This window comes from Corvus moneduloides, chromosome 7 (assembly GCF_009650955.1).
Source record: "Corvus moneduloides isolate bCorMon1 chromosome 7, bCorMon1.pri, whole genome shotgun sequence".
NCBI lineage: Eukaryota > Metazoa > Chordata > Aves > Passeriformes > Corvidae > Corvus > Corvus moneduloides.
Window position 1 is genome coordinate 20,238,636 of NC_045482.1, and position 26,046 is coordinate 20,264,681.

General features: G+C 37.4%; 1 protein-coding gene across 5 annotated transcripts in view; it reads left to right on the forward strand.

Annotated features, from left to right (window-relative positions):
* The window catches only part of STK39 (serine/threonine kinase 39), a 90,973-nt gene that overhangs the window by 8,924 nt on the left and 56,003 nt on the right, over positions 1-26,046 (forward strand). For 3 of the 5 annotated variants that reach the window (XM_032114427.1, XM_032114426.1, XM_032114425.1), the window contains exons 2-10: positions 10,975-11,087; positions 16,057-16,165; positions 17,490-17,631; positions 19,812-19,867; positions 21,499-21,608; positions 21,707-21,808; positions 21,997-22,130; positions 25,422-25,470; positions 25,577-25,642. In XM_032114427.1, the coding sequence (XP_031970318.1) occupies positions 10,975-11,087; positions 16,057-16,165; positions 17,490-17,631; positions 19,812-19,867; positions 21,499-21,608; positions 21,707-21,808; positions 21,997-22,130; positions 25,422-25,470; positions 25,577-25,642 (881 nt within the window). Of the gene's footprint in view, positions 1-10,974; positions 11,088-11,900; positions 12,022-12,092; positions 12,261-16,056; positions 16,166-17,489; positions 17,632-19,811; positions 19,868-21,498; positions 21,609-21,706; positions 21,809-21,996; positions 22,131-25,421; positions 25,471-25,576; positions 25,643-26,046 lie in introns of those variants that run through there. The other 2 variants (XM_032114429.1, XM_032114430.1) reach the window with 2 other exon arrangements.

A 26,046-nucleotide genomic window follows, 5' to 3' on the forward strand; every position in this document is an offset into this window, starting at 1 on the left:
ACATAGCGTTTAAGTTGAGCTATGCTTGTGCACTTAGAGAAATTAGAGTGAGAAGCAGGCTGAAAATTTGAATATTTTCATGCTTTCAGAAGAATCCTGTACTTAAAGGTCTTGAAAGTCAAGATCCATGTTGAATGTCTGTTTGCCAAGTATACCTGCTTCAGGGTAATGGTACAAAAATAGTTACTTTAACAGACCAGACAAATATTGTGTATTTGTTAATCATGGTTTCTGTCTTTTAGGAGTAACATGAACAAGATCATAAGCTTGAGCTATTGCTTTAGACTTCTGAGAAGCAACATACTTGGATTCAGAAGCACAGCCATTTAATTATAAAGTTGCTTTTTCCTTCTCACTTTTTTGCTCTGAAGACATTTTATTACAGGGTCTGAATTTAAGCTTATAATTTATTCTTCTTAGTGTCTTGTGCTTCCAGACTCTAAGCCACTTCAGACTAATAATAGGAACTTCATTAGAATTAGATTAGAATCACCTAATGAATATTTAATGATTTGATAGTATTTATATTGCTCCAACTCTTCCATTGTTTCATGAGGAGCAATATATGAGAAATAGGTAAGTTTTCTGCTTGTAGTGTGTGGTCACAGTAACTCAAATTCTGGGAGGCATGTTTTGTTGGGGTTAACTAGCTGAAGATGATTTGTAGCTCAGCACTGCTGTATTAATTAGAGATCTTTATGATACTACAGTAGCAATAATGCCTTTGTTTTGGTAGATTGCTGTTCTTCATTCTTGGAAGAGAATGATGCACTATGTGGTGACATCCGGAAGACTTGGAAAATACTGTGTTCATGGTATTAGGATTGTTCCAAGTGTTTACTTTCAAACTAAATGAGAAACAATAAAATATGCTGACTAAATCAACACCAGAATTTGTTTATAGTGCTACTTCAGAAGTGAATAGTAATTCTTTTTTAACAGCTTTTTTCTGGGCGAGAGATCTAACTTAGCATAGCAAATCTTCTATTTGCCCTGTTTGTGTCAGGGAATTCTGTGGAGTTCTGATGGTATCCTGGTAGGGTAACTTTTGGTTCCACAGCGAATACCAGATACCAAGTTCTTCTCCCATGTTCTGCAGAGACATTTGCAGTGTGGGTTTTGCCTTCCAGATGCGAAGAATAATGTTTTCTATATTGATGACGAAGCAATGGGGAGAATGAAATTATCAGAATCCATGTTTCTTCTCATGTGACGATGAATGGATAATAACATGGCAGATAAAATCCATAAATTCTTAAATCAAGTTGTATCCTTCACTCTTTTTCATGCTTTTTTTGGGAAAATGCAGAATGAGTATGGATTTGTTGGATACATTCATGTGGAGTACTGTACATCCACATATGTCCTTATCACATGGCAGCCCCAACACAGTATGTACATCAGGAGCTGCCTCCTGCCCACAGCGTGCTGGGCAGGTGGGCGTGCAGCACAGCTGTGCCACAGGAGCAGTGGCAGCGTGGGGGAAAGAGCCTGCTGCAAGGTCTTGGGATGCTACTTTTTGTTTCTTGTTCCCTAACAAATTTGAAGTGTGAGTGAAGTTGGATTCTTTTTCATTTTGAAGGAAGCCAGAGTGGATCTGGTTACAAACCAACTTTTTTTAAAAAAAAAAAAAAAAAAAAAAAAAGTTATTCCACAATTTCTCCAGTTTTTCCATAACTGGAGAAGGCCTCGTGTGCCTCAGAGCTCTTCTTTCTCTCCTCTGTCTTCTGAGCTAGTTTGATAGCTAGGTTTTTTTCATTATGCCCAAAGAAAAATATTCCTTCAAATCTCTTCAAATACTGAACTGTTACATGTCATGTTACTAATTTTTCACTGGCACACGTATCTTCTAGTTCTTAAGTCTGGTGAATTCACAAGTTACCTTTAAATGCTGATATGAAAGTGAAGGCATTTTAGGTATTCATTAGGTGAGTACCGCTAAACACCCTCTTTGTTGTCTGATGTGATACATGCTATTTCTTGGTGGTATTGTATTCACAATTCCTGCTCTGCAACTTCTGTAAATTAGAGTAAAATTAATATTGAATCAATACTGAATATAAGAGTTTATTTTGCCCTTATACATAACACATTTCTCTTTTTTTGCTTCTTAATATAGCAGCTCATATGGAAGATAATGTGATTGAAAGGAGAGATCATTCCAGGTATAGAACTTAACTTTTCACTGCTCAGTTCAGTTTCATACCCTTTCGTTCTTCAAGCTCTTAAAATGCTATCCTTTATGTTACTTCATAATCCCAACTTTGGAAACGTGATAGTGAAAGGACTGTGAGCAGACTAGGTGTATAAAGTGGCTGTAAGATAACTTAAGCGGATCTGAAAGCCGTGGAAGTTGTGAGGAAAGCGTAAGTTCTGCAAACTAGAGCAGAGATACTTTATTTGATGCCCATTAATATATTGTATGTTTTAAGTAGCATATTTTATGAAAGATTCAACATTTTTTGGGATCAGAACTAAATGTTTTTAGCTAATTTACTTGTTTGGTTTAGGTTCAGCTGAATTTATTAAGTTGTCTCTGTGTGTTGGTTGTTCCCCCCCATACCCTTCTTTTTTAGCATATGTAAGCAGAATAATTTTGCGGTGTAAGAGACGCAAACTGTGCACCAGAGAATAAGATCTATTTTCTCCAAAGAGTCTGATAATCAAGCAACAGAGAGGCTCTTTCAGGGATCCTTAGCTGAATGATGATGGCACTAAAATGTAATTACAATTTAAGCTTTATTTTCTTAACAAGATATTATGTTTACTATAACACAGAAGTTATGATCAGAATGGCACAGGATTTCTACAAACAGAATGAGTTTAAAACAATTTATAAGTAGCATAATACAGAATTTATAGTATGACAACTTAAGATTTCTAATTGCCTTGATCCTAACTTACAGTTTCTTATCAATTGAATAATATGGAATTTATAATACAACTTAACTTATTATTTCTATTCACCTGGACCGTCTGCAGATTGGGTCGAAACCCAATACACTGTTTGCTGTATCAATATAACAATCATAATCTGGACTGGAAGATTATATGAAAGATATGAGTCAGTCCTCAGAGGTAGCAGATGATGATGGAAGCATCTCTGGCCACAAGGGTCATGGGTCTCACTGTCCACCTGCAGCTTGAGTCCAAGTTCCCTACTCAGGACTTGTAAGTGCTTGATGTTATGGGCAGTTCTGGTACTCCGTATGCTGTTGTGCTTCCCAGTGACAGGTTTGTCACCAGCACTGGGACCTGGGATATTCAGTGCCAGTAAGGAAGGGAGTAATTGCCGTCATGCCCAGAAATCTTGAAGCTGGTAGGGAGAAGAAGAAGAAATCTGTTTGGTTTGTCTACTTGGTTCACAGAACCTTCAGGGCCTGAGAATAAGGGGGAAAGGAATGAATATGTGACCCGTTCCGTCACAGAGAATACCTGCTTGCCTTATAAAGTGGCGTTAGTTATGCTAAGCACATTACAAGGGGTCAGGAGCAGGGCCTGTGGTCACAGCAGTCTTATCCTGACATTTCCACAAGGCAAATTCCAGTTCTGATAACTCCAAAGTCTGAAATAGTGGTGATTGTGGATGTTTTTTATATAGACATTTTTCACCTATAAATAACACTTCTTATGAAGATAATTGAGATGTGGAGCAGAGCAAAAGCTATTTAATCTTGAGTGATGTTTATAATAGGGGGTTTCCCTAGACAGTTCCCTTTCAACTTTATTTAGATGACTCATCTATTTTAAAGAACAACTCAGGGAGAAAATAACACCTATTGAAAATGGACTGCTTTTGTTTAGGTTTTCCTTACCAGCTGTGATGCTGACATTTCCATGGTGTGGGTTGCTTATGAATGGGAAGATGCTCTCATACCAGATCTGGAAACATCCAGGCTCCCTGGGAGCTCTATGACTAGGATGTAAGAACACTCAAGGCCATAAAGTACTTAGTTAAAAGTTAATTTTTGTGATGACATACACAGATGAGCATTAAGCTGCCTGGATTTTTGGTGTCACTCCACTTTTCCTTGCAACAAGTCTACATCTTTCAGTGTAAAGAATGGATGTGTGACTGGAGTATAGGCAGCTTTGTATTCAGAGACAGGCAAAAGGAGAGGCATTGTGGATGCACTTCTAAAAGTCGACACTCAACTTTATTGGCACACTATTATACCCAAAAGATGTGAATTCCTTTGTTGGTATCTTCTTAAAAAAAGAGAAGGAATGTGTTTTTATTAGGTGTTTTATTATTTTTATGATTGATAGGGATAAAATTTTTCCAATGTTGAAATGCTCTGCACTAAATACAGTATAGTGGATAGGAGAACTGGTAAAGGAGCTGGGATACTAAATGTCTTACTACTGTAGCTTCAAAGGCAAGACAGTGCAGTATGTGACATGACTGTATAGGGTAGCAGGATGTGTTTCTCTTGTAGTGAGGCATGGTGTTACTTCTACTGAACTTCAACAGAAAGTGTTGCCTCGAGCCAGCACTAATTTATTGTTTCTCCCATATTCTTAACAAATGCAGCAGCTTTATTTTTGGTGGTTCATTTATTTTACTTTATTAATAGAGTTGTACTAAAAAAAGCCTCTGTGACAAAAAAATATCTCAGACTGGGGTTTAACATCAGCACTTGCCAGTCTCTGTTAGGAGAGCTGGTGAGGGAGCAGAGGGAGGGCAGTTGTGAGGTGGAAGGGCGTAGTGGGCACAGTCTCTATTTTTTTTTATCCTCACTTTCTAACTGTGTGCTTATTGACAGGTTTACTTGAATGCCCCAAACATAGTTAATGGTTATCCTTGGACTTTTCAGTCTGATCTTAGTGTGTTGATGGCATTGTATCAAGCTGACAAGTGCTGAGCTCTGTATGGCTCTAGGCAGAAGTCTCCTTAACAAGAAAGTGTCTCAAAGCAAAAAGCCATCGCTTAGTCTGATATTTCATTTTGAAGCTGAACACAGTCACTATTAAATAAACGTATATCAGATCTAAATATATCTGGTTTCACTTTCTAGCCACATTTCTTAAATACCTTTGTCAGTGAGAGTAGAACTCTTAAAATTCTTTTAACCATGGCTGGTGGTGATAGCTGATTATTCTTCAGATAAGAGAGATGTTTCAGAAGAGATCCTGCAATATGGTGTGTCTGGGCTCTCTGATGGAGGGAAGTAAGACTTTTATTTTCCAGATCAATGATAGAGCTTCTCTATGTTCTTGTACAGTTTCAATTTGTCTTATTTCCTGAATAATTAGTTTGTGATTGACACTTATTTGCTGTACTCTGATGCTAGAACCCTCTGTGTTCAGGAAAGTAGTTTTATTCCCATGTTCTTTTGGCAGAAAATTTTATTCTGTTTAGCAGATTTGACAGGGAGCTATAACATAGCAAACCTCAAAATACTTTCTATAATTTACCTAGGCAAAACATCTGTTATAACCAGTTCTTTTACTATTTTAGTGAGGAAATAAAGAGAATAGCTCAAAAAGCTAGGTCATTCCCTGCTGTGGCTGTTTTTCCTGCATGTGGGGGTTTATTGCTGATTGTGAATCCCCCTGCCTTTTTCCTTCTGTATGGAGAATGTGATACCTGGTTAATGCTGAAGCTTGCTGTGTCTTAGCACAGATTGTCTTAATGCTTGCATAGAATTTTTCTATAGTGTATAATCATTTTGACATCGACGTTTAGGCTATTTATGACTTCACTGCAATCACAGAAATATCTGTATAGCGTATTTGGAGAGGTTTTTCTGGATTGTTTATGCAATGGGCTTTTAAAAAGTAGTATGGGATAAGCTGGATCTCAGACTTTGTGAAAGGTAATTTCCCACAAAAAGGTGAATACAGCAGTTGAGTAACCCACTGGTTCTGTAGCTGTAGTAGTGATGTTTTTAAATGTCCAACTGCAAAACAAATTCAATGAGGAATTAAAGAGATTAATTGTTGAATGTTGAAAATGCAAAAGTAGCACTTCTACTTGTGGGCATAGATTTCATGTAGCACTTAGTGTATTTTAAGTGAATTATGTCATAATTGCTAGGATAAGCAAAGTAGTATCCAAGTGAGCTATAAGGAGAGAGATTTGAACCCAGCATGAATTAAGAACACAGGAATTGTTAGTAAATTGTATTTATATGATTATCGTGAGGTTCTTAAGAACTCAAGTATTTGTCATGTGAAGATGTAAAGGGAAATAATGACTCATTTTCTGTGAGGAAGCTAAGTTTCAGAAAGATTTAGAGGTCAGTATGGAGGTGTAAATGAGCTTTACTCAGCTGATTTTTAACTTATTTTTCATCAGTGGAAGTAATATGAAAGAAAGTGAGTAATACTGAAAGTTGTCTAGAGTATTGGGGGGTAAAAGCTAGAAACTGAAAGGAATTAAATATTATTTGTTCTCTCTTTGTTAACCAAAAGTATTGCTTTTTCACCAACAGAATTCATTCTTTCGAAACTGAAGACTCTAGTTTGGCCCAGTGCTGCTATGGAGTATTCTGAAGGGCTGATTTAGTGATCTGGAAATACGCGACAGAATATGGCATGCAATGTACACCGCATACAGCACAGCTTTCCAAGCTTGTGTATAAGCACAGGTGCTTTTTATGTTACATAAAAACACTCCACATGTATTCATGAGTAGAAGCCTAATCTAGATTTGTGCACAAATGCATTGTGCTCCATGTAAAAGGAATCCTGCAGTTACACGGTATAGGAGTTGCATTTAAGAATTACCTAGGAGACTCTTATTCAGAAATAGGATGTTGCGGGAGATTAAATAGAAATACTTCCATTGCTGCTTCATCCATTTTCATAGATTTTTTTTATGTTCACTACTGGCTTTTTACAGATAGCTACAATTTAGTCGTGGATTGGAGACTGGTTTTAAATTTGTGTCCACTAATCAGCTACATTTAATAGGACGTTTCTATATGTTGGGGTAACAGAAGAAATATATAAAAATGCAGGTGGTATAGGTTGGTATGTAAAACTTTATAGATTCTGAGATAAGATACTTAGTCTTCTCCAATTGCCCCTGCTGTCTAACCCTTCATATACCTAGTTGACAAGAAAACCTACCATTATCAACAAGTTTCATCCTCCTCTTCAGAAGTTAGAACCACTGTGGTATTGGGGAAGGTCTCTTTTGTTAGAGTGACCTAAACTGCAGAAATCTTTAAAAGAGGTTTGTGCTGAAATACTGTAGAGACTAACGCTGAGCAACTAAAGACAAGACTTGGTAAATCATTATGGTCTATTGAGGTTACCAACTTTTGTTTTTAAGGAGAAGAAAAAAATTGAAAAGAAATGTTTGTGATTTATTTAAAATACAGTTACTGTGCCGTGGTAAGTGGAAAGTGTCAGACCTTTATAAGTAATGGGATAAATAAAGTGTCACATCCTTGTATGAAGGATGTGGGCATGTGCAAGTGGTATAGTCCAACCATCTCACCTCACCATCTGTCTTTTTGAGACTTGACTAGTGGAGAGTAGTTAAAACTAGAATGTTTATATCACTTGTTGATCACAGTTTTTCAAATATCCTTATTCTCTTCACCAAGTCAGGTTCTGCAAGGGTCAAATTCACATTAAAAGTAAAGGAGAGAGATAAAAATGCCTTTATGTCAAGTTTAGAACAAGTTGAAGGAACTTGTTCAGATAAGCTTAAATCCCAGATGAGTATTTGTGGAGTTTTTATATGCTCTCTGTGAAGTATGTGCAAAGTGGAATGCAGAAAAAAACCTGCTTTTAGGTTACATTCTTTCAGAAGAGGTGAAGTGTGGCCATATGTAATAGCTCATGAGTAGGTTTCTATTGTGTGAACTCAGATAGTTAAAAGCAATTCTAATGGCTTTATTGCATTGATGATGGGATAGTAGGGAGTGCATGGTCTGTAGCATGAAGGGACAGGTTGGCTGTGAGGGCATGCTTACACTAGAGAGGATGGCAGCAAAAACACCAGAACAAGACGAAACTCTGACCTGTTATCAGTTGTGAAATGGGAGTAGTAGGCATCTTGATGTGGTCTGAAATTGCATTATTTCACTGCTAACTTTTGATATTGGTAAAGAGAACTTGTCTGTAACAGAATGACTTTTCCAGTAGTGGGGAAACCCCATCATTCTTACAAAGCTGGGGGTTTTTTTGAGTCTGACCATGGGTAATCCTTTTGTTTAGTTCTTCTGCAGGACACAACTGGATGTAAAGGCTTCATGGTTTATCCAGCCTGAGCTTTCATTATAGTGTATCAGTTTCCCAAGCAGAGACTGGGTGTCAAACTGTGCTTTGGTTATGGTGTAGTTAGTATTCTCTGCTTTGAGGGTTTTGGAAGACTCATAAAGTACAATGTATCTGAAGAAGCCCTACCTTCTGACAAGGAATGGTTGACTGTAATCTATTCTATGCAATCATTTTCTGTGATCCTAATTTGTTTTGCTAAGTGGTTGTCTGTGACAATTTAGTTTCACTGTATGATAGTGCATTACTTCTGTAGTCTGTTAGCTCTTCACTGAAATGCTTATCTGGGTAGTCTGGTTTCTAATAGCTGCTCCTCTGGAACACTTCATGCTTCTACTTGTTTAGTTGATGAGACAAAAGGAGTCATCTGACCAGATGTGAAAGCTTCAGGTTTTCCTTACCTTTATCCTTGGTGGTTCACCTTGTGAGCCAGAGAACATCTTTAAGAGGAAGGAGGCATACAGCTACTTAGTGTCTGTCTCCTCCTTCAGTACATGAGACTGCTTTTCCACACAGGTTTTATATGTATGTAGGTCCAACCGAGAATGAAGACTGCACAAGTTCACTTTACTCTCAAACTAGAGTGTATTGTGTATTAGAGTATTAAATAAGCAGGAGAAAGAAGAAACGAGGTATGTTGGTGTCAGTCTAAACCTAGAAAGCTTTCTTTATTGTCAGCGCATCTTAGTAATGTGGTGAAGAACATGCCATTGTAAGTCATCTCTGTCTGAGAAGAAAACACAGAAAAATGTGCTTTTTTTTTTGTAATTTAATTTTTCCAAAATGTTTTGAAGTGTTACTTGCTGTCATATAACTTGAGGAAGCAGTCAAGATTTTATCCTGGCATTGGGTGAATAATTTCTCTGTGTGCTTGTTCTGTTTGTCTTTTTTGTGACCTTTGTATACAAATGTATTTTAAAAGCAAGGATCTTGGTTGTTTTCTACAAGTAGATAAAACTACTGGCATAGATGAAAAAGATACATAAGAAAGATCTTGGTTTTTTTTCCTGTAGACTTAATAGCTAAAAATATTATTTCTCTTGTTTCAATGTACATCTGTGTAGTCAAAAGTAATGAGAGGATTTGTGTCTCGATGTCTACTGAATGATGAATTCATTAAAGTGATGTAGATGAGTCTTACCGTAGCTGAATTGTGCTGACTCAGTGGTTTCTTCCTTGGGATGTCTAATTTAATTTTTAAAATCTCTTAAGTCTTTTATTACCTACATTATTGGAATTTTTAAAGGCTTTGTTCTGTAAGCAGACAGAACAGGACATGTCAATATTTGTCTGTGACCACATCCTGCAGAAACATGACTAGTTAGTCCTGTTATTTTTTTTTTGAGAGACTTTTTTTTTTTAAAGATGAGCTCAGAATTTAGACGTGAAATTCATGCACAGTTAAAAAGCTTTGTGATTTGAGTGAAAACATCATGTGAACCAAAAATACATGAAAATAGCTAAGCAAATAGCAATTAAAACATGTGCAATAACTTTCAGTCATGAGGTATTTTTGGTGCTGTTTTCAGATGTGCTGAGGGGAAAGCTCTCAATTGTTCTTAAGTCAGCTGGTAACTGAATCCACGTTTGTAGAGCTTGACAATAAAAGGCTTTTTGTTCACAATTTGTATTCATCTAAGATGTGCCAAATAAATAGAACATAGGTTATAAGCAGGCCAATATAACATGCTGCTCAAATGACTTACTAGAAGTCCATAATTTATATTGAAATATTTAGAATTACAGGTAGAAGCCTGTTGGGAGCTTTTAGATTTCTGCATGCATGAGCACAATGCAATTATTTGAGGAAGCACACATTGCTGTATTTGACATGGCAGCAAGATGTGCAACTTGAGCTAAACTTCTTCTGGATATTACTTGCAATCATTTCATTAATTTAGTGAGGCAATACTGACTGGGGCAATGCCAGTGGGTGCTTGATAAAAGAAGCAACAATACCTTTTACTCCTGTGGTTCACAAATAAAGCGTACTAGAGAAAATTATTCTATTCCTTTACCACAAATTTGTTCAGTTCCCATGGGCTTTGTTATCAGTGTATTTGTGTGACCATATGTGATTTGCATGCCAAGTAAGCATGAGCGACTTCCTCTGCTGGGCCATTCACTAACCTGCATCTTCTCACTGGTGGTGTGATACTTGTGCTCTTCACAAGAATCAGCATGCTCTTTGTAGAGTGTTACTCTAGCCATGATGAATGAGCAGGAACACTGGTGGAACTGTAGAAGATTTGGCACGTACAGTTTACTGATTTTTTTCTGTTCATTGGATAGGGGAACAAAAAGCCTGGTTAAACAGGGACTGACCTGAAAGAACAGATAGAAATAATATTGGATAAAGCACAGTACCCACCTCTCCGTGTAACACTTTAAATTGTATCAATCATGCAGGTCATGTTCTTGATTAAAACAGGTGTATCAAAAGACGGAAGTGTAATGGTTCCCAAACTATGAAATGCGTTGAGGTGGTGGTTATGTCTTGATAAGTAAGTTGTTGACTTTGGAATTTTTTATGGAGGATGGAAAAGAAACTTTCAGGTTTTTCTTTTCCATCTGACTAGTGTGGAAGGTGTCTTGCTAGTGGAAAGATATGCATGTGGGGAAAGCACTGAAAAAGGATAAGCAGCAGATTTGAAGTTCTTTGTCAGTATGGGCTTCTTACGCTGGTCGCTGGTTTAGCTCCTATTACATTAAGACTGTTCCTTTTCTGCCCTTTTTCAGGTAGCGGTGCTACAGCAGTTGTCCAGGCAGCGCTGTGCAAACCCAGGCAAGAACGTGTAGCAATAAAGAGGATCAACTTAGAAAAATGCCAAACCAGTATGGATGAATTACTTGTAAGTAAATCAGGGGGCAGTATGTTACATGGAAACTTACCTTCTGCTTTGACTTTGTTTTTTGCTTGGTCCAAGAGTGAGGTTAGAATTTTATGTAGGATGTGACAGAAGGATTTGGAAATGATCTGAAAGACTTACACCATTGCCTAAAGATACAATTTTCTAATGTATATTTTCTAAGGTCAAAAAAATGAGATGTGCAAACTTGAATCTTGGGATAATCAACTTGGGATAACTGTGGGAAGATCCTAAACTCTTGTTTTCTGGAAGCTCAATTTATAAGAAATTACTGTCTGGTTGTCTGTCTTTTTTTAATACTGAGGAAAGATATATTTTCCTTTGGTTAAACACTGATTAAAAATATGAAGGTAAAATTTAGTAGGTCTCCTTAAAATATCTAAAGCACCAAAACATGTTGGATCATTTCGTAATGATAACTTTTAAGGAGAAAAGGAGGAATGGCTACACTGCCATCTACACAAGGAAACTTTTGTTAAAGCTAATAACACACATTCATCCGATAGGCCATAACAAGAATGTTTGAAGAATGTTACTTGTTTGGGCCACTGATCAGAGAAGAAAGGGACCTGTAAGAGGCCATTTGTAAAGGAACCACAGGAGTTTTTCCTCTGCACTGGTTATGGCAATCCAGACAAAGTCACAAAGAACTGTTAAACCCCAAAACCTATTGCTTTCTAATGCTCCTAGTTAGGTGCTTATGAGACTAATGCGTGTTTATATATAGGCAGCATAACAAGATTTGAAGGACACAAAACCATTCTAAAAGTGAGAACACTTTCTTCTGTTCCACAGGTTATACTACTGCCTAGAGACTGTGGGCTTTTTCTAATGCAGAAATTCCTGCCTCTGAAGGAAATGATCTCCTCAGCAGGGAATTGCCAGTGCAAAAGCTATCTTGAATTTGATACAGAGGGTATGGTCCGTCCAGTTTCTTCAGATAAAATGGCTTTTTTACAGTGGAGGACCCAAAATGCTCTTCCCCTGGTGATTGATGGCATTCGCCTTCAGTTTATGTGACAGCTTGTATGTGACATTGTTGTGCTTTTTACGAGGACTGTGGTAGTGGAAGTTACTTCTGAGGTAGTGAGGATTCTGTCAACTGAAAACTCAAAAGATAAATTCTGAACTGTCTTTAAAAGAGAACAGCCCAAGGTGAGATGGTGCATGATGTATTAACAGCTACAGTCCCCAAAGAACATTTCTATAAAAAGATAAATACTAATAATTGTAACATAAAATGGTCAAAATTGGATCTTTTTGGTTAGAATTTGATCTTATACTGGGAATTAAGAATTAAAATGTTACAAGCGAACAAGCAAAGCCAGACAAAACTGCCAAAAATCTGCAAGAGAAATTCATGCGGTCTGGAGAAATGGTTGCAGTTAATTACCAGCTTGTAAAAAGTTACCTTCCCAAGTGCTTGAGTGTCTTTACTGTTGACATGTCTCCACTGTCTGTCAAACGAGGCAGTAGGTCTTGAATTTTTGGTCCTATATTGCTTTCTTTTGGTACAAAGACAACTGTCCATATCATCTTTTTTATTTTTTAGCATAAGTCAATTTCTGCTTTTCTGTGCTCAGATTTTTTGTTTCTTTTGTTGACCTGTTTTGATCTGAACATGAAATCTGGTTTTCCTGGTTCCTGATTAGGAGACCTAAAGAAGCGCGTACACATATGTGCATGCATTATACATACATAATTAACTTTTTTCTGTGAGGCTCAGTATACTTATGACTCAGTTCTATTAGAGAAACTTTAAAATTTTGCTTGAAAAATAGAGACTTTTTCTGGAAAAAGGCGTAATTGACCTTCAAAACTCTTGTTACAACTGTACTAACATTTTCATTTCAGTTGATAGTACTTAGAATGTTCTTGCATTTTTGGCAGAATTTGAGTCTAAAAATTTTGAGTCTAATCAGTTTTTAATCACTTATTTTTCTGATGAAACAGTTTTTATTGGCACAGGGATGTTCTAAAACTCTCTGAACATGTTGGTTTTTAAAAGGCTGGTGCTGAGTGCTTATGAATACTGTGCACAGGCGCCCTTCTTAAATTCTCAGCTGTGTGGCCTTCAGAGAAGTGGAAATGCATCAAGCCTGGTGCCCATGTAAGCATACCTAGGATTTGGGCCAGTGTCAATTAAAATAGAAAGGCAGTGTGGGAGGGAGTTTAAATATTACTGAGGTTACACAAACTGCCAAACTCCTGAAATTCGATACTCTGTTTCCTGCAATGTCCTGTGTTCTCACTATTGTAACCTAAGTGTAACTTAACCCCTTGAGCGAAGGAAGAAGTCCGGTCCTTAGTACTGTCCTGACTGGGTATCTTCCCCATTCCTTTACCTCCAGTGTTCTAAAACAATCAAAAACTCAAGACTACAATCTGAAGAATGTTCTGTAGAATGGCTGTTTGATTGAACAGATTTTCTGGGCTGTTTGTGTTTCTGCTCTGGGTTGCCCTTGGCGGCAGGATCTCTGGAGGAGCCCTTGGCCCGTGAGGGGCCGTACCCAGGTGGAGGAGGCCTTGGGGAGGCACCCGCAGGGCGGTGGCACCTGCCTGGTCACCGGGAGCTGGGCCCGGCCTGGGTGCTGCGGCTGAGCATGGGAAGGAGCTGTCTCGCAGTTGCTTATTAACTGTGTCACCCACCTGCCCTTAGGCTGAAAGACATTTTTATGCAGCTGCTCAGTGAAACTGGATCAGGAATAACCTGGCTGAAAGAGGTTAGCTTTTAACCTGAGCATTTTTCCTGGTGCAGCACACAGACGCCTGTGCTTGTGCAAGCCAGGGAGAAGAGAGGGATGAGGAAGAGACTTACATTGCTGTTACTTTGCTGCTGTTGAATGTCTATGGTGACATGAATGTGAAGAAGGCTCCAGCATGTTCTCCTGGATGTTCCGCTGCAAGCTGTTTCCCTGGAAATGTATTTTAAGTGAATGCTTTTCTCTCTCATCTGTGCATATCACGGGCCACAGGCAAATAACAGAAGTCTGTGGAGGCTTACTCTTCTGTTTGTGATAGGAGCTTTCTAGAACTGCAAGTCTGAAATTAATTCTTTCCTGACTAAAATTTCATCCCTTATCTCTCATGAGATACTTTCTGTTTGTTTATTTTTGTTTTGCAAAGACTCTTTGGAAAAAAAAGTCATGAAAGCTGAGACACAAGGTGCCTTTGGCCATGGTTACTGTGGTAGCTCAGTTGTTGCCCATGAGTTGATGCAGGGAGGTAAAATATTCAAAGCACTTTACAGTTAAAGATAGTGAATCTTATCTCAGTCAATTAGTTATATTTCTGCATTATTAATGTCTGAGAAAAATAGATGAGGTGCATTTTTGCCCAGTGGTGTCAGGTGGACTTTTTGAGTCACTGTTGTATTACCAGCATAGAAAAATAATAAAACAGTGTAAGAAATTAAATAGTAACCAGGAGTGGGAGAGTTACAGTTAAGGTTTGGAATGGGAGGCTGAATTAAGAACCTGAGGTGGTAATTTGTCTTATGTTTAAGATGACGTGTCTTCTGGGATAGGGAAATGTGCCCCACGTGTCTGTCTTCTGTTTTCCACCTACTGTCTTCTGGGGGATGAGGGGGACCTGTCTCAAAAATTGCTCTTAATATTCAGGCTCATTGACTTATTATCCAGGCATTCTTCTTTCTGTAGTTCAGGGTTCAGAAGTTGTCTGAGGAGGACAACTTTGGACAACAGAACAAGCTGAAATGTGTGTCAGAGTACAGCCTGACTTCAATACCAACAAGCACCATGAGATTAAATCCCAGTCTTTAATACATATAATTAACTTTTTATTAGAAATCAGCTGTGATTTTCAGTGCATTGCAAATAACAAAAAACCTCTTTCAGATCATTGCTAAAATGAGGTTGAAAGTTGAAAATGGCATTTGTGGCAGCTTTAATTAACCTAAGCGGGATCTGCTTGGTGCCTAACTTGCCCAAGTGCTGTTGAGTCAGAGAGAAACACAGTCCATCTCAAAGCAGTTGCTTTTCAGGGAGGGAGGAGAGGAGGAAGAGTTGTTTTTACCTGGAGTGGCTTCTGCACTGGCTCACCCTCCAGGAGCATGTCCTCTAGCACCGGGGATGGATTGGGCCTCTTCTTCAGGGAGAAGTATGGTTGTGGCAGCTTAAGTTGGTCTGAGGCCAAACCCTCTGGTACAGAAGAGGCCTCATGCTTCTGTGTAAAGGATTGGCAGAAGAATGAGAGCGGCTGGAAAGGTGTTGCAGAGCAATTATGTGAAAGAGTGAATACAAAAAGGACTCTGCTTGAATTAACAGATACAAGGCAGTCATTCTTAATGTGTACAGCTGTGGCATGTCATAGATGGTGTTACTTGGTAGTGCCACGTTGTGCATCTGTTGGTGACTGTGTGTTCCTCTAGTCAATTGTTTCCTATGACTTTTGGTCTGTAATACTGCTTTTTCTCCACTTCTGTTTGATTGCACGGCTCTGTGTCCACCTGTCCATCTCACAGTAGCTGAGCCACAGGTGCTGTGTCCTTTGTCCGACAGCTTCCTTCCTCCTTTCCTACCTGTTCCCATGGTACTTCTCATATCCCCTTTCAACAGAAAATGCAGTAGATTTTGATCTTGCCTTGCATTTTGTTGTCCAGTCTGTACCCACACTGTCAGCTCTTGGACACTACTCATTCTTCATTGCTTACTGTGAATTTGAGACTTTAACAGTCAGTAATTTCTTTGCTGTTCTCAGAAGAAAAGTGGTGTAGCTATGCCTGAATCTCCTGGCCAAACTTCCCTCGTGTTCTTAGCAATAATGCTTTTTCTTGCATGCAGATCTTTAGGTAAATTAAAATGTTTTAATGCCTTGGTGCATACTCTGTACATACTTTAGTTCTGTTACAGTATTTCACTTTGGAAATTAAACTTTATATTAGCAAAACTGATAGCTGGCTCTGTTGTGTTGGGCTTTGTATTTCTTACAGAAAGAAATTCAAGCAATGAGTCAGTGCAATCACCCTAATGTGGTGACCTATTACACATCTTTTGTGGTGAAGGATGAACTTTGGCTGGTTATGAAGCTATTAAGCGGGGGTAAGTTACTGGTTTTACTTGTTTAGATGCAAGGCAATTGTAGGATTTTTTCCCTAATGTATTACCTTTGAGTTCATTGATCTAAACTAACTAATGAGAAGGGGTAGACACTACATAGGATGAATCTCGAGATGTAGGCATGTTAAGCAGGAATGTGCAACTTTACAAAGTTTGTATATCTGTATTCATAGGACAGGCTAAGAATTACTGAAATACAGTAGTTACATAAACAGAATTAAATTTTCATTCAGAATCAGTATATCAAAATTCTCTATTAAGGCTGTATAGGGAAAACTGATTGGAATTAAGTCAATTCTGTCAATCTGATATTTTATGGAGTTTCTCTAGGATCCCCTGTATTTTTATAAAAATGCATATATTTCTGATTTCATAGTGAGTATTACTCATTCCTTATTCAAGCAAGATTCATCCTGGGCCAAGTATTACACGTATTGCATCCTTTTTATTGCTTAAGCTAACCAAACACTCATTGCATTTTTTTATGATGATGGTTAATGGTATAAAATTCTTATTTAGTTCTGGAAGAGGGAAAAAGGGGGCTGAGCTTAATGTGCTTGTAGTTTAGAAAAGAGAGGCTCCAAAATAAGGTGTGATGGTCCTGGTTGTTACACGATGTTGTTCAAGATTAGTCTTGATGGCAGCAGGCTGCTTCACTATGATGCTGGAAAACAAGGATGGGAAGTGCTCGTAACACTTGTGTCGCATTTGGTTGAATTGGTCAGTTCAAGCAATAGCGAGCCCAGAGCGTGAGAGAAACTAGTGATTCATGACAGAAATGTACTGTGAGCTGTTGAATAATGCCTGGATAAAAACAAAATGCTTCCATTAAATGCCTTGAAATGTATAATAACTGAAGTTCAATGTCAAACTGTGTGTCACTGGGAATGTTATCATTTGTTTGCATTTGTCTCCTTCCAAACCTGCAGCTGCGTGTTTACATCGTGAACACATGAACCGTAATCTAAACTGGATAATAAACCAAGATCTTTGCAGTACATATCTGTTCAAATATGGGGTACTCCTGAATTTTTAATAAGTGGTTGCTTGGCAAGCTGTTAGCAGATCTTTCTAATGGATCATTAAGTGTTTCAGTATTTTTGACAAAAAGCAGTGCTCTGTATCTCGTTTGGATGGGTTAGTGGTGTGCTTTATTCTAAGAGCTAGTTACATGAAGCATTTACACATACATGCAAAGATTTAAATTGCAGTAGTGTAGAAAGGATGAAGAAATACAGCTTTCTAAAGAATCTGATGTGATAATGCTTTGTATATACTTTTTTTCTTTCCTGGATCTGTAATACAGGTTCAATGCTTGATATAATAAAGTATATTGTCAACAGAGGAGAGCACAAAAATGGTGTGCTTGAAGAACCCATAATAGCAACAATTCTTAAAGAAGTTTTGGAGGGCTTAGACTATCTACACAGGAATGGGCAAATTCACAGGTAGGAGCATATACATAGTGAAAAGCATTTTCAAAACTGACTGTAGCTTGTTGATTCTGGTCAGCTGCAGTGGCTTGGCTAAGCAAGTTGTATTGCCTCTTTCACATACCGTAAGTGTAATCAGGAATTATCAAGTGCTTGAGCAGATGCTGTAATCTTGGTTGCAGTTTGTCACTAGTATTTACTATTTGCCTGGGTCTTTATCCTATCTCTCTTTTCTAGTTTGGATAGATTTGTGCTGTGATAAGCATGCCAGAACTGTGGTCTGTAGTCCTGTTCCTGCTGGTGCTCCAGCTACCTAATCTGCTTCTAGTTTATGGGATATGTTTTGTGACTTGGTTATTGTGTTGCACAGTAAACCTGTAATCTTGGGTGCTTGGGGACTCCTGTCAAAATGCGAAATGATTTTTTTTCCTGGTAGTCAGTAAATATCTATCACAACTCTACAGACCTTTTTTTATGGCCACATGTGGAGCTGGGATTGGTACTGTGGAACTGCATCTTAGTGTATATGCATCTAATGATTGCTGTCTTCTGTATATTCTCTCTCCACTGACTTCCTCCATGTAAATTGTGCAGATCCCTTGGGGTGGTCTGTACATATCTACTGTAGGAACCCAGAGGTTGTTCCCACTGTTTCATTGTTGGAAGTGTGTTCTGACCTTCCTATTAATTTTATTGAGGTGAATTTTTCTTCTAAGGAATGTGCCAGCAGTGGATTCTCTGTTTCAAGCTGTTTCAAGCTCTGTTTCTTTTATCCTAAAACCAGGTTTGCTGCAGATAGGACTCTCAGAATGGAGGTGGTACAGATGTAGCACAGTAACTGTTTTTTATGTGTACTTCTTATATCTCATAAACGAACTGTCACTGATGTAAAGCAAGAGCTGTTTCCTCCTTTTGCAGAGAGAAAATTGAGATAAATGGATAAATAAAGTACAGTTATTTTGACTTCTGGTCTGGAATTCCAAAGATCTGCCTCAGATCTTAATTCACAGTATTCTGTTAAGATGATGTTGTTGTGAAGGGCACATTCATGAGATTTTAAGGATAACAAGGACTCTTTGAGGTCAGATTTGTGAATTCCCCTTGTCTATTCTTAAAGTACCTTAAGATAAAAAGAGAGATCTGTATGATACATCTGAGATTTCTCCTTTTTTAAACTGGGCAGAAGTCCTGTTGAAGTTGAAAACTGTGCCTTCAACTTCCTATGTACATTATGGGTGAATGCTGTGGTACAGTTCACGGAATACTGTGTCAGGTGGCATTTGTTAGTTGGAGATGTTTTCAGAATTATTCAGGGATCTTGTTCTGTTGTTTCAGTACATTCTTTTTTATATGCTTATATATATATGTATCTTGTATTTATATATGAGGAAACAGGTTATGTTACCTTTCAGTAGTAATGCAAATTCAATAAAACTTGGAAAGATTAATTTTCTCAAGTCTTGTTATGATAGATTCTGTATGACAGTATTAAAATGTGCATTAAGAATAGGGTACATGTTTCTATTAAAAAAAACCAAACAAACCAAACCAAAACAACCACAAAGTTTTCTTCTGAACATTACATGTGAAGAGTGTGTTAAATGGATATTGTTAACTCTTAAGCACATACTAAATTTTGAACACATTCAATGCCAAGTAACATTTCATCACTATACCCTATAGCAAAATATGGCTGCGATTCCTGAGCTTTAACAGCTTAATTGGGTAGAAATGTACAGTGCATTTACCTTTCTTGAAGATAGGTCTCTTCTCTGAAGAGATCAAAGAGGAGAATTTTTTTTCAACTTTCTTCTTTATTAGTGGTGCACTTGGATGTGAAAAAGCATTACTTCTTCGTTTAAAGCTCTGGAAGCTTTCAGTTTGTGAGAATATATTTGTAAAAGGTGGTAAAACAGACTTTGGACCTAAATACCTATTTTCTTAAAAACCATCCCTGAATTCTGCTCATTTTATGCTAAAGCTGAATTCTGGTCTTTTTATACCTGAAAGTTTGTGAGTTTGAGTTCTGCATTCTGTTTTAATGTTATTCAGTTATATTTTGTGCTTCAGCTTCCTTTTTCTGGTTTAAATCTGAATATGCTGTCTTTTGAAACTATTCAAGTGTACAGTATTTATTTGTTTGCATAAAATGTGCAGTATGCACTTTCATGCTAACCCCTGTTTGTACATTGTAGAGATTTGAAGGCTGGCAACATTCTTCTGGGTGAGGATGGCTCTGTACAAATAGCAGGTAATGTTGGTGGTAGAGTAATGGATAAATAAAAGAAAAAGGTAGTTGCAAGCTGGACCAACTGATATCAAAGGCAGAAGTTTTTCTGTTGGCTTTTAACTATTCCTTTTGGGGTGCTGTAGCCACAAGTTACCCAGTTTCAGATTTCAGGATTCTTGATTAATGATACTTGACTCAGAAATTATTCAGTATTTCTCTGTGTCCCATCAAATATATAAGGGAACTTTCTGATGTCCTCTTAGTGTTTCCATGTGATCCACCCATGAACTTTAAACAGCTTGCAAATAGTAGAAACTGATATTTCTGTTGATTTCATTTTTTTTTCTGCAAGTAGTTGTAATAGTTCTTGGGGATCCAACAATCTGTGTATACTGTCCTTCATAAGGACTTTGACTATAAGTTAACTAGTCACTGAGATGCATGAGATATATCTCGCTGGGAATTATTTTTGGCATATCTGCCATTTGTCTGGCAGTGCTGTCTGTTGGATGCAGTTTAGCATCTTCAGTGTCCTGTGAGTGCCTTAATGTGCTTCTTGAGCTGTAGTCTGTAAGAATAAGATTATTTGGCCTCCTAAGAGCAAGGCTCATATCCCATCTCTCAGAATGGTATCAGATTATCTGGAAAACAGAGGGAGCAGGTGGTGATACCTGCCTGTTCCCCCAGCACAGTGCCAGGCCTTCCACAGTCTATAGTGGGTGACAGAGCACTGAAAGCCCTCGCTAATAAAAATGACTGTAGACAGAACTTGTAATTTTTGTATAAATGATGCTTTCAAAGTACCATGTAAACATGTATTTTAAGGGCTTTAATATGCCAGTGTCAAATAATGATAAAACTACATTTTTCTGTAGTTACTGGAGGGCTTTTTTATTCAGCCTTAAAATCAAGTAACAATAGGAAAGCAGTAGGAAATAAATTGAAGTCTATAGTAAACTACTCTGTATCAGTATAACTGGATTGTAAATAGTACAGTTGAAAATACATAAAGCTCCATTAAAAATTGACAGTATTTCTGCATACATTGGGAACCTGCTTTTTCTTCCAGTTACACACCTACCTCTCCCCTACAGCCATTGCTGATGTAGTAATGAGTTACCAGAACACTGAGCTTTTTTTTCCCCCCCTTCTATTTTAGAATTTGGAAAAAGCTATTCATGTCCTGATCTACTATTAAATACATATTATTGATGACTTTGCTGATTGTCTTTGACTTGTCAAATTCCTGTAAGAATTTAAATTACATACTATGTTCCCTCTTGTTCAAATCATGTTCATATTTAGTTGCTATGCAGAAGAAGCTCCTTGTGTTTGAACAACAGCAGATACAAACCTTGGCACAAAGTGCATATTTGAAAACCTTAAGTGACAGATGTACTGGAGTCCTTTGCAACCTTATTCAGGAAGGCACATACTGAGAGGTTAAACTCGAGGATGTTTTTGTGAGGTGATAAAACTATACCATCTATTCCATAGGATTTCATGAACAGTTTGTTGTGCAGCAAAGGTCAGCTCTACAATGGAGAGTTTCTATAAGTATACCTTTAGGAGCTGACTTAATTTCTAAAATGTAAAACTTTTGCTTTGTTATTGGTAGTTTAACAGATTTCAACTTTCCTCCTCTTTCCCAGATTTTGGTGTTAGTGCATTTTTAGCAACTGGAGGTGATGTTACTCGTAACAAAGTAAGAAAAACATTTGTTGGTACTCCCTGTTGGATGGCACCTGAAGTAATGGAGCAGGTATTTCTAATGCCAATAAAAAATTTAAAACATTTTGTCTTTTAATTTTGGAACTTGAGACATTACCACCTTGGTTTTCCCTTCTGATTCTGTTTCAGGTGCGAGGTTATGACTTCAAGGCCGATATGTGGAGTTTTGGGATAACAGCCATTGAGTTAGCAACAGGAGCAGCACCTTATCACAAATACCCTCCTATGAAAGTAACAGTCACTTTGTATTACTTAATGCTGTTAGCTGTATTATTAATGCTGCTAGTAGTTAGTACTACTTCATTTTCAATAGCAACTTAGGGTATCTAAATAGATGTATTCTGTGTAGTATTTTTTCTCTTCTAATTTCTACATTTCAGATTGCTTTTGCTCACACCTCATTTTTGGGTTTATTTTAGGTGTTAATGCTAACGCTTCAAAATGACCCTCCCACTTTAGAGACAGGTGTAGAGGACAAGGAGATGATGAAAAAGTATGGCAAATCCTTTAGAAAACTAATCTCGTTATGCCTTCAAAAAGATCCTTCCAAAAGGTAGGTCACTATTGCCATGTAAAATGGAATTATTTTTAAAAATATACGGACTACTTTTAAGTTACAGTTAAGACATAATCTTTAAATGTGTGATTTGAATTTTGTAAATGGCAGCCTTCAGTCACCTCCATCTGAGGAGAAGAAATTGCCTCTTAACTGTTCTTTAAGTTTACTTCTTCTGATTGTTAACTTAATATGTTTATACTTAAACACAGTATTGAACTGAACTCCGATCAAACAAAAGTCCTTGCTCTACATCTTAATTTCTCATCTGAAGCAAGATATAAATCTTGATACTGTGCACAAGTCTAACAAGACTGTTCAGATTGATCAGCAGAACTGTTGGTAACCAAATATATCATTCTCTTGGCCTTTAAAAGAAATTAAAAATAAATAATTTTATGTTAATTTTTCTCATTTTGTGACATCAACTTATTGTTGCTTTTAACTGGGATATTTCCAGAGAAAATTACTTACTAAGATGTGTTTATTTTTTTTACTGTAAAGTTAGGGCCTTCAAGCTTGTTGGGTTTTTCTCATGCTTATGTAGGGAATTGCATGTCATGGTATCTTTGCTGTTTGTTCTTTCTTGCTATGTTTTTTGAATAGCCAAGATGACGAAAGTATTAAACATCTATTCTAAAACCATTGTTGAGGTCCCAAGTTCCCTGAGTGATTAATTTATTTATTCATTTTTATGCAGACCCATTTTTTTAGGCTTTTTTTTCTGAAGAGTTCTAGGAAGCACATTCTAATTAACATTAATTCCTAAGGTATTTAGTATATCACTGTTTTCTAGAGTTTCAGAGTATTTCTGGGGAAAGATTTTTCTGAGAGAGCAATCCTGATTGTATGTGTCGTTTATGGTGTATACTTCCTGAGGTAATACTAGCCTAAGTCCAGGATGTGGTTGTAGGGAGCCAAATTGAAAAAGTGACAGCAGGAATGCTGAAGAACCAGTATAATTAAGAAAAAAGATTGTGGCAACATCTTTATTCTTTAAATACTTGAAAATTTTTATTTCACTCGAAGATCATTTGTTTACTGCTTTCAGATTCCCAAACCCTTTACCCTTGTTGGTCTTAGTAGCAAGTCCTGATGCTTTTAAGCTTAGTATTGCAGTTTGGCTGCTTACACATAGGAATGAATAATAATAATAATGGATAATCAAGCTCTTGATAATCAAGCTTCTTTTAGTTTCCATTATCCAGCAATTTTCAGGGCAAGATTAAATTGGTATGACGTAATGAGAAGTAAATAAAAGGAGTTTTTCTTGTCTCCTTGAATACATGATGCTGAGTTACCTGATGTGCAGTAAAGGCATCAGTGTTGAAACATTAGTTTTTAAGGTACTTATTTGAGTTTATACATTTATTAAAACACATGCAATATATTCATACTCAGGATTGCCTTGAATGGAACAATTAGGCTAGCAGATAGATGCTTAGATGTGTGTGCCAGTTACTCTGTACTGGTATAGAGCAATTATTTTTATATGGAGGGGATCATCACTATTTTTCACATTTCTCACAAGCCAGGATGTAATTTTGCACAGAGATCCCTCCAGTAGCTGTCATGTCAGTTGTGGGAGAAGTCCTTGCTCTTTGTGGCAAATTCTAGGACTGGCATTGCACTGCTGTTGTCTGAGACTATGATGTTTTTCTTTTGGGGATTTGTGTGTGGGTGTTTCTCTCCAGTGCCAAGGATGCTGCTCACAGTCCTCAGCTGCAATTCATTGCCACAGCTTGTGTGGAAAAACAGGGCCAGAAAGCATGTCCAGACCAGTTCAGAAGTGTCTGGCATAATTAATGGTAGAGGAATGGAGAACACTAGTTTGGATAAAACTTTACTAAAATGTAGCTTTTAAGTGTGCATAGCCATGTTATGAGATGTGATGGTACTGTACTTTGAGAACTTTAAAACTTTGACAGAGAAGCTGATTTTTCTTTTTAATAGTTTCCCTTCCTTTTTGCTCATCCAAGATACATGTCTGAATTACTACTGAGCCTGGTGGTCTCCACAGAACCACTAATCAGAACTCCTTTATTGTAGAGCTTGGTACTTTGGAGGTGAAGAAAAATACATGCTCTATGGAACCTACTGTCTGTGTCTAAATTGAATTCTTTTTGTTAATGTCAAGAGTTGTTTCATTATTTCTTGCAGGAGTGAGCTGATATATATGTACAGACTATTTACTACTCCTCTTCTGCTCACTTACTTTTCAGATCTGTCCTTGAAGAAATAAACTAGGTCAGATTTTGGGGGTTGTTAGAGATTGAGATTTTTCCAAATGGAAGTTTTCTCAGTGTCTTACCTTGTTTGTGCTATATTCAATCTCTTGCTGGAATTCAAATGGAAAACTAGAGCAGATGTTGCATCTGCTTATTTAGAAATTATGAATCTTGAAGATTTTGACTTCCCTAAATTTAGCTATGTCAAAATTAGTCCTGGATGGTGGTATGGGCTCCTAATGGAAATGATGGATGATTTTACCTCATTCCAAGAGATGCATTGCTTTCTCTCCAGAGTCTGCTTCAGTACCAGAGTCTGGCTTTGGCTAAATAAGTAGCTTTTTGGATCCCTGCAGCTAGGGAGACAAAACCTGCTGTTGGAATCACTTTGGTAGCTGTGAGATTGTGGTTATCTCTTGGTAATGCTGAAACAGACTTAAACAGAACTGAAAGTAAAAATGAAGTGTGCCAGTTTTTACCTTACAGCTGTTGCTTTGATTTGTATTTGTGTGTTTGAGTGGAAGATGATCCTGATGACCCTCTTTGGTTTATGCATCATGTTAATAGTGTCAGTATAGTTTGTTGTGAATACCTGCTGACATCAGTCAAGTAAAAGAATGCCCATAGGAGGTACTGATGCTGCTGTTTGGAAAATGTAATTATGCTTTTATTGCTGTGGAGCAAAGTTTTAGTTGTATTTGTAGAGTCATTTGGGGAAGAAAACAATACCTGACTTTTTTTGTGGGTTTTTTTTTGTTTATCTTATTTGTTTTTTTTAAAGGTTAAATGCATTTGTGTTGAACAAAAAAGGGGGGGAAATTGACAGCTTAAGAGACTTTTTTCCTCTCTCTTTTGGTATTTTTGCCATAGAGAGGCTTAATTTTTTTCATGTGTGGTAAGTGAGTTCGTGTGAATTAATTCTGTAGCTATGATCATTCATTCCCCATTCATACAGTACTAATTCAAAAGTATTAGAGACGTACCGTTTAACTAACGTCTTGTACTGTATTCATTGAGAGGGGTCTTTGTTTTCTGTTCTAATTTATTATTGATCTTTCAGGCCCACAGCAGCAGAACTATTAAAATGCAAATTTTTCCAGAAAGCCAAGGTAAAACGTTTAACCCTATGAGTAAATTTTGCTCTGCCTTAAAATCTATGTGAAATTTCTTCTTTCCTTGTAATGATTTTTAATTTAACAAATGTTGGTTTTGCAGAATAGAGAATACCTGATTGAAAAGCTTCTCACTAGAACACCCAATATAGCACAAAGAGCAAAAAAGGTGAGTGCATTCACATATTATTCTTGACTGGTGTGGAGGAGAAAGCAAGGACTCCTCAATTGCCTTACATTTTTAGTTGGCTGACTAAGCCATTCTTTTAATGTAATATTCAGAGATAGTGAATGTTGAATGAATGTTTTCTGCAGCCTTGCTTTCTCTAGGAAGCCCTGAGGCATTTTGACCTCCTTTCTGGCCTTGTCAAAATGATACATGACGTTCGTCATACTTGATACGATTTTTTTCTCACTTCCTCTTAGAAAGCTGCAGGTGAAGTAGTTGTGGGGAAAAAAGGTGGCCTGCAAACATATAGGTTCATAAACTGCAGAATTCATATCTTCATTGATCACCTAGAGAAAGGGTGAAGATACTATAAATGGTATTTATTGACAACTGCCTGGTTCTTT